Raw genomic sequence first — 8,535 nt, forward strand, 5'->3', positions numbered from 1 at the left:
CTTAAAGCAAAGAAAAAACTATAATTTTCACTCAAAATTATGAAATTTTTGACACTCTGAGAAATTATTAACACAACTTCATTTTTACATCAGCAAAAAATGCAACTTTCTTAAAGAGTAAAACTTCTAAATACCCCAAAAATAATTTAAAAACTTATTGATGTCTTTTAAAACAAAGGCAGAAAATTATTAAAAAAAAAAGATTTATATTAATGAAATGCAACAAATAGAAAAAAAGACAAATACATTCCCTCATATGCATGATAAATGAATAAAATTCTCTTTACTTCTTCCTCTAAACTAAACTAATCTCAGTGGTGTAACAGCCCTAGTGGGCCAATGCCTGCAGTGCCCCGAAATCTGCTTTCTTGACCGTTGGCCCCGAGGTGCACAATCATATGCCCTGAACAAGTGGTCAGCTTGTCACAGGACCCCCAGTGTTTAGTCCGCAAGCGAACTTGGTACTCATTTTATTGACCCAAGGGATGGAAATCAAGGGATGAAAGGCTGAGTCGACCTTGCCCAGCCTGGGGTCGAACCCCGGATCTGTGGTGCTGCAGCGCAATGCACGAGCCACTGCGCCACCGGGCCTACTTCTCCCTCTACTTCTTTCCTTCTAGATTTATAATTTTCAGTACTTTCTGTCTCCACAATTATAATTTCATTTTTCCAAAAAGCAATTTTAAAAGCATATAATTTAGCTGTCACATATACTTACATTTACTTTCAATGAACTGGTGCAGAAGACAAGATTTTCCTGTACCTGCACTTCCAATGACAAGAAATTTGAAAAGAAAGTCTGAAAATGATTAAAAATATTTTACATTGCCTTATTTTCAATAATAAAAAGTAATCAGACTATAAACCAAAACAATTGTTAATAACACGAAACGTGTTATCTATTAACCAAAACAATTGTTAATAACACGAAACGTGTTATCTATTACTCAAAATATTTTATATGACAATATACAATATTGGTACACTTCCATTTCGCCGACACAGGCAATAATCTCGCCAAAAATGGTACAACTGATGCCAAAGAGAATATCTTGGCTGGTAACCTTTTATGCCACAATTTCAAAACAATTCACTGCCATTTCTTACCATTTCTTTTAATACTGGCATACAATTACACAGACTTTTTACCAGATAGTTCAATTTTATGCTTTAAGGCTATTTACGGTAATTAAGTCCATTAGGGTGCAATCATGCTGCTCACTCAAAGGCGAAAATATAGAAAATCAAGGGTTACATTCATCAATTCTAACTAGAATGCACTAGTGAAATAAAGCACTGTGGTTTTACATAATTTCTGAGTAAGCAATTCATATGAATTGAAACAATTCTTGCATTTAAACTTGTATTCTATATTAAGATTTAACTTGAAGTTAATGTGGATAATTACTTACAGAATTAAATTTGTGTAGTGCAGTTTACGCGAGATGAGATCACTTCGGGTCATATGATATGAACCGGAGAATCACGATGTACCATGAAAGCATAGAAAGTTCTTAAATTAATAATACATCAAAAATATATGAAAAACCAACGAAAATTTGGAATTTGCCCAGAACAGAGGAAGAATCTGTTAGATTCTTTCAAATGAAAGGCATTTTGCCTAAAACTGCTACTTGTGATTATAATTAAGATTATTTTTTTTTTTTTTTAGATGAAATTTGATGACGCCACGTTTTTTCAACCTGTCGCAGTAAAAGAAGTTACGGAAAGGCACATAGTTTGAGTCATCGAAATCGAGTTTCTTGAAAGTGTGTGAAGTTTATTTATGGCTGGAATGAAGAATTAACTTCAGTAAAAGGGTGTGAAAAGCAGTTAGAAATCAGTTTCAGAACAGTTGTGGACTGGAATAACTAAAGTGCAAGGTATGTGTCGATTATTTGTTTAACGTCAACAATGGAAAATAGATGGACCTGGTATGATTGTCAAAGTGGATGAAAGTATGTTCACAAAAAAAAAAAAAAAAAAAAAAAAAAAAAAAAAAAAAAAACAATGTGGGACGGATTCTACCACAACAGTGGATCTTTAGTGGAGTTGTGCCAAACTGATCCATGAGTATTATATTAGAAGCAATTAAGGAAAATATAAAAAAGAACTACTCTAATTCCTATTCATGGAAATCATAGTGCACTGAAAAACTGGAAGAGGAAAGTTTCAAAGGATCTAAATTGTTAATACAATTTTGTCGATCCGAAAAATGGAACGCACACACAAAAAGTAGAAAGACGGTGGGATAACGCCAAATGGCAAAATAAGAAATGCAGAGGAACGGCACGTCATCATCTGGAAAGTTATCTTGTGAAATTTATGCGGAGAAGAGAAACAAAAGACCCATTTAAAAAAAATTAACAAAATTAAAATGTTTATGCCTCCAAAGTAAAAAATTCTTACAACTAACATTTTTTAAAATTTTTATGTCCATACTGTGTGTCAATAAAGTCTGCTTGGTGAGATCTGCACCGACGAAATGGAAAAGTACCAAAATATTTTATGCAATTGTAATTATCCATAGTCACGGCATTCACATGAATACATTTCACAAAGCATTTAGAAGTACTTCACATAATTTATATATTGCAATATTAATACTTCAAATCCTCACATTATATGCAAGGTAACGTTAATATTTGTTACCGTGAAAGACCCAAACTGGAGAATGTCGACATTCTCGAAATACATCGGTTAAAGATGGAATATTTGGTTATATTCTTATACATTCAGACCATCACCGGTTTTGTTGCAATAAATAAGACTGTATAACGTCAATCACATAATCAAGTAAGTTTATTATAGGTGTTATTTTCTTTTCTCATTCAAAATATACTGTTCATTTTACGTTCAACGACTTATTTGCATGTGCTGCTACTTAAGCTTTTTCCTATTTTCACATATATCATAATATGATCGATGATAAGTATGATTTAAAGATGTAACAAAAATATTTTTATTCAACATTCACCATTAGTGCACATTGAATTTTCCACTGTAAGCGAGAAATAAAAATATTTAGCAAATATTTTGGACATACACCAAGCGACTCTGTGTATACTGACATTCACTGGAGAAAGTCAGCATTCTCCAGATTTTGGTCTTTCACAGTAACATATACATTTAATGATGTACAAAGTATGAAATCCGGACATCCATTATCTGGAATGATCTAAAAGCCGGACCTCAAAACCACCACAACCGTTTTTTCTCGTAGGCTTTACTCATGTGCATTTGATTCTTCCCTCTATGCTTAATAAAACACCTGTAGAGTCCCGATTCTTAATTTCACTTTTGCACTAAATAAAATACCTTGTTAATGAAGAAAAAATCATTTTAGCATAAATTTGAATGATCAGTAATTTGGCTCTGTTATTGCTTATCTGCTTTGGCACACATCTCAAACTGAAACATTCCACACAGATACATAGTTGATCTGACGCCAACTTGGCGAATCATTATTTATTATACTTTCCTTTCATCACTGCATGCTAATAAAAACATGACAACTTGAATAATGACTCATATAGTGATGCCTAAAAATATTTTTTATGTTAGTAATTGAAAAATACTCCTTTGAGTATGGTAACCTTTTATGTTGGCATCATGATTGGCGATGATTACAGATTTAAGTTCAAGGCACTAAAAAATGTTGACGAGGAAAAATTTACCAAAAATTTCTTTCCACATGCTAAAAATAGATTTTGTTGATGTTACTCACAGACCCAAAGATTACATTTAGGGCTGTCTATTTTAATTAAGAATAACTGATTTGTTATTCACATAAACCCAGAACCAGCACCAGGGTACGTATGGCCGCACTGAGTAGCAGAATTTAGGATCCACAAAGACTGCATCAGGCGGTAAGATATCTAGCACCGGCCCTCAATAAGGCTTAACCCTCTGGCTGATCATCCCGCGATTTCCACGAGCAACTCAAATGTAGCAAAATTTGCTCATACCGCGATTTCCACGGGCATATGTTTTTCTTCCTTTATTGAGGAGCACAACCCGTTTTTTTCCTGTTTAACCATTGGAATAAATTACATACAGTATTAGGTGTTTATTTTACCTTTTGGCTAACAGATATCGTTGGTTGTCCACTAAATTGTGGCATTTGAAGGCACGTGGTATTAGCGCTCAAACTTCACTTTTTGCTGCTTTTTTCTTACAGAAATGGCTGCTAGAAAATGTTCAGCAATTATCTTGATTATTTAATTAAATTATTGAATTATTGATTAGATTAACAATTAGATTGATTATTGATTAGATTTATTAAATCTGGTGCAAAGACTGTGAAGTTTGAACTCTATCATACTAAACTGCATTTTTAAGGCATTTTTCCCTCAGCGCTTTATATTTTCTTAAATTTTATACATTTTACTTTTTTATATTATGCAATAAATAGAAATTAACTGTAATTCGACTGAAATTTATTTTAAAAAGTTTTTTTTTTTTTTTTTTGTAATAACATTTGAAATTGGTTTTTTTTGTCAGCTTAGTTTTTCATGATAAAAATCTATATAAAAAATATTTTCTAGGAAGAAAAAGTGCATTTTTCAATTCTCCTACATGTATAGATTTAAAATATGCTAAAAAAAAAAAAATACGCAATTTTGGAAGCGATTTCGGTCCACAAATTGAGCAGTCAGGGAGTTAAGTATATGTGGGAATTTCTGATAAGCCTTAGGCATGTGCAAGAAATAGACATAAGTATAATAAATAACTAAACTAATACAATTCAGGCTTAATCGTCTCTGTGCGCAATAGAAGCAAGATAAAATTTAACAGAACCACTTGCCGTTAGTTGCCAAGCTTATGATACATAGCCAAATATGTAGAGTGAAGGATAGCTAAATTTGCTGATGACAGCCGCTAATTTTAAATGTTGCACTTGTGTAAAGCATACATTATGCATGGTCGAAATTAGAAAATTGCAACCAGAAAACTATTTGATGTGTATTCGTGATATTTCTAATGACGAGGAATTTGATTTAAATCATATCAGAGTACATCGAGATGAAATACTACATTTAGTAAGGAATTATAAGACGAATAAAATAAAAACATCTGCCCTGAAGATGAGGATAGTGCTGACAGATCAACTTCCATCTTATTGTGCGCCGCGACGTCCCCCCCCCCCCTCCTCGCAGAGCAGCGTGAAATTGATAAACAGATTTCGGAATGCTTAGAGAAACAAAGGATATGCCTTTATCCATTTTTTGCAGCAATTCCACTTTTTGTTTGATGAACATCGAAACATGCTTTCGCTTTGTAGATCCTTTGGCAGCTCCAGAATCAGAAACTCTTTTTGATATAATCAAAAGTTCAAGCTTACTTTTTATAAAATTGCTCTAACACTCTGCAAAAAATAATATGCCGGATCCAATTAGAAGATTAAGGAACAATGCAATCAGCAACATTAACTGAAACAGATAATAAGATAATTTTAGCTTACCTTATACCGTCTGTTATACATTAAACGCACATGCATAAACGTATTACGTGCATGCGTAAACGCATATGTGCATGTGTAAAGGTATTATGCACATGCGTAAATGCATTTACGCACACACAGGAAGTTTGTAGCTTTCAGGTCCGGATTATAGATTATTGCGAATTATGGATGTCCGGATTAAAGACTTTGTACTGTATTAGATTTATAAATAACATCATTCTAACATAGGTATTTTTACACAAAATCAGACTTTTTCTGAAATAATATATAAATTTTTCCATATTGATTCTATGACTGAAATTATGCATAGATATTAAATTTTGCAATTTCTGGTGAGAAATTTATGGAGAAATTTAAAAATTTATTTTGGCGAAATTCTTAATTTATAGTAACCTACTTACTTTCCTTTTTTTTCACTGATGCACGAGTGGGGAAAAAGTCCATTGTTCATTCTTTCAAATCATTTTTAATGAAGTGCATAAAACACATCTTCATTATTATCACTTATGTTAAAAACATCAAATTTAACATATGTATATTTAATTAAATTATATGCACTGCACTAGCCCCCTACAGCATTTCCTTTCAAATACTAAAGCATACTATTTGTGCTATATAACATTTAAAATAATAACATAATTTATCACTTATACATTGACTTAATGGTTAAAAGAAAGCATATCTACTTAGTTTTATCTCAAACTGCATGATACTTCATTATCTTTTTTATAGAATACCTTTCAACATAACAAGTGTGATGCCCTTTTGTTACAGATACAAGTCCGGTATCTTGCAGACATCTTGAGCTGATTTAAAAGGAGATTCTACTACAGATCATAGGATCCAAAATACTTGATTTGTATTATATTATCAGATCTGTATTGGAAACTGATTTATATGAAAGATTTCTAACCGGGTGAGACTGGAAACATTATGCAAGATTTGAAACTGAAACACAAATTATATTAAATTCTAGGATGAACCATTTAATGTGTAAAACAACTTTTTTCAATACCACTAATAGGAAAATAAAAACCTTGATTCTAAGCAAAAAAATTATTCAGGTACTGACAATTCTAATTTCCACCTAAGATGTATTTACATATGCAACAATTTTCAATACACACATGCGTGTTTCAGTACATACTGATTTACATGCTTTATAATTATTTGCCATTTCACCAAACAGTATCCATCAGCTGTAAAAGTGCAAACACTGGCCATATAATTAATTCCAAGCATCAAAAATTAGATTTTAGAAAAATGAAACTCTTTTGTTGATATAAATTTATTTATAAATCCTAATAGATTATCCCAATAAATTATCCTAATAGAAAATTCTAAAATGTGAAAATTATATCCTAACAATTTCTTCCTATGTTTAAGAAACAAGATAAAAAAACAGTTTCAGTCTATAGCTGGTTAGAAGATATTTTGTTTAATCTAAAATATACTAGCTGCAGTATCAAAAATCATGTGTCATCAGTTATAGAATTAAAACTATTATTAAATTTTATTTTAAATGAAAAAACAACATGCAATATGGAATTTGATATAAAATAATACATTAATTTTACAAAGTATGAGGAACAAGGATTCATATTTACCACTTGTTCATCACAATCAGATATAGCTTTCTTTTACTGTAAATGAGCTAAAATTCCTCACTCATTATTTCCTGCTATGAAACATTATTAATATTTTAAAACGTTTTCAATTTAATAATTCATACTTTTTTACGAATCCTTGTTGCTTAATTTGCAACACTCGTTTAATGTATAATAATAATAATAATTGGGTTAGAATAATCATACTCCGTATAATTATTGAAATTCTAATAAAATTTTGATTTAATTTTTCGATGATAAATTATTTTATCAAATTTTTTTGGTGGTTTGCAGGATTAAGTTAACAATGCAAAGTAATAAATTATTTTTTGAGATCTAATCAGCCGTAAGTGAAAATTTTGAATAATAATTAGTACAATTTTAACCCGGGTAGCTATAACTGAAAACATCTGATAAACTCCGAATCGCATATGGGTAAATAATTCATAAAATAGTTTTCCGTTCATTGGAACAACTGAATCAAAATATGAGAATTCTAGCAGACGGAAACGTAAACAGATTAACAAAGGCATTCCCAAAAATATCTACAGAGATCAATTCATCGCGTACAGAGGAAACGCGATTGAATTTTGATATAGTAAGACACTTAGGTTTCATTTTATTTTATTTAAACAATTAATAACAAAATCATGTGTATCACCTAAATCCTTTTGACAACACCATCAAGCTAAGAGAAAATACAGGTACATGCATTCACTTAAGAGTCAGAAACTGGAATCACTTAAACGATAACTTACCGTAAGTTTCTGACATTTTCTTTCGTTATTTGACGTTTAACAGCACCATACGATTTAAAGACAATTTAAGAAATGTTAAATAAAAGCGCAGTTCAGCTCGTGGTGCACATCACCAAAATCATACACCACAGAAGTATACATTACTGCCATATTACGCAACAAATCTAAATAGATGTCATGGATGTCAACGGTAGTGGGTATTATTAAGGTTCTCTGTATTTATTAATAAATATTATGTTGGTAAATAGTAAAATATAATATCCAGGGGGTTTAATATGCTCGTTAACGTAAAAGAAAAGAAATCACAAATCTGTTAATGGCTATTCTCGTGGGTGCCCGAAATTTCTTTCGAGAAATTTACTTAGCAATCCTAGTAATGTTCAAATAAAAAGTAAATGTTAATGTAAATACTTCTAAAATTATCCCTAGAATATCTTACGCTAATGCTGTGAAAAATCAAGTGCTTACTAAGGTTCCAACCAAAAGTGTTCTGAAAGAAAATAATCATACTGTTAAAAAAAAAGTATTAGTGCTAAAAATAGTTCTAAGCACAATGAGTCTATTTTGGAGCCATTATTAGAAATATTTAAAGATGTTCAAAAACTGTTCTGTGAATTAAAATGTATGTTTAATGGTATTTCACTATTTACAAATAATTCGAAAAATTTCTTCTCGTCTACCTCATTTACAGGAGACAGAAAATACA

General features: G+C 31.2%; 1 protein-coding gene across 1 annotated transcript in view; it reads right to left on the reverse strand.

The window, feature by feature from the left end:
• Positions 1–8,211, reverse strand: part of Rab4 (RAS oncogene family member Rab4) — a 36,843-nt gene extending 28,632 nt beyond the window's left edge. The window contains exons 1-2 of the mRNA XM_035369914.2: positions 7,830–8,211; positions 719–799 (exon numbers count right to left, since the gene is read on the reverse strand). Coding sequence (XP_035225805.1) covers positions 719–799; positions 7,830–7,845 — 97 coding nt within the window. The 5' untranslated portion in view covers positions 7,846–8,211. The remainder of the gene's footprint in view (positions 1–718; positions 800–7,829) is intronic.
• Positions 8,212–8,535: the final 324 nt, after the last annotated feature.

This window comes from Stegodyphus dumicola, chromosome 4 (genome assembly GCF_044657685.1).
Source record: "Stegodyphus dumicola isolate Sdum_Otavi_A_Nest chromosome 4, ASM4465768v1".
Classification (NCBI taxonomy): Eukaryota; Metazoa; Arthropoda; class Arachnida; order Araneae; family Eresidae; genus Stegodyphus; species Stegodyphus dumicola.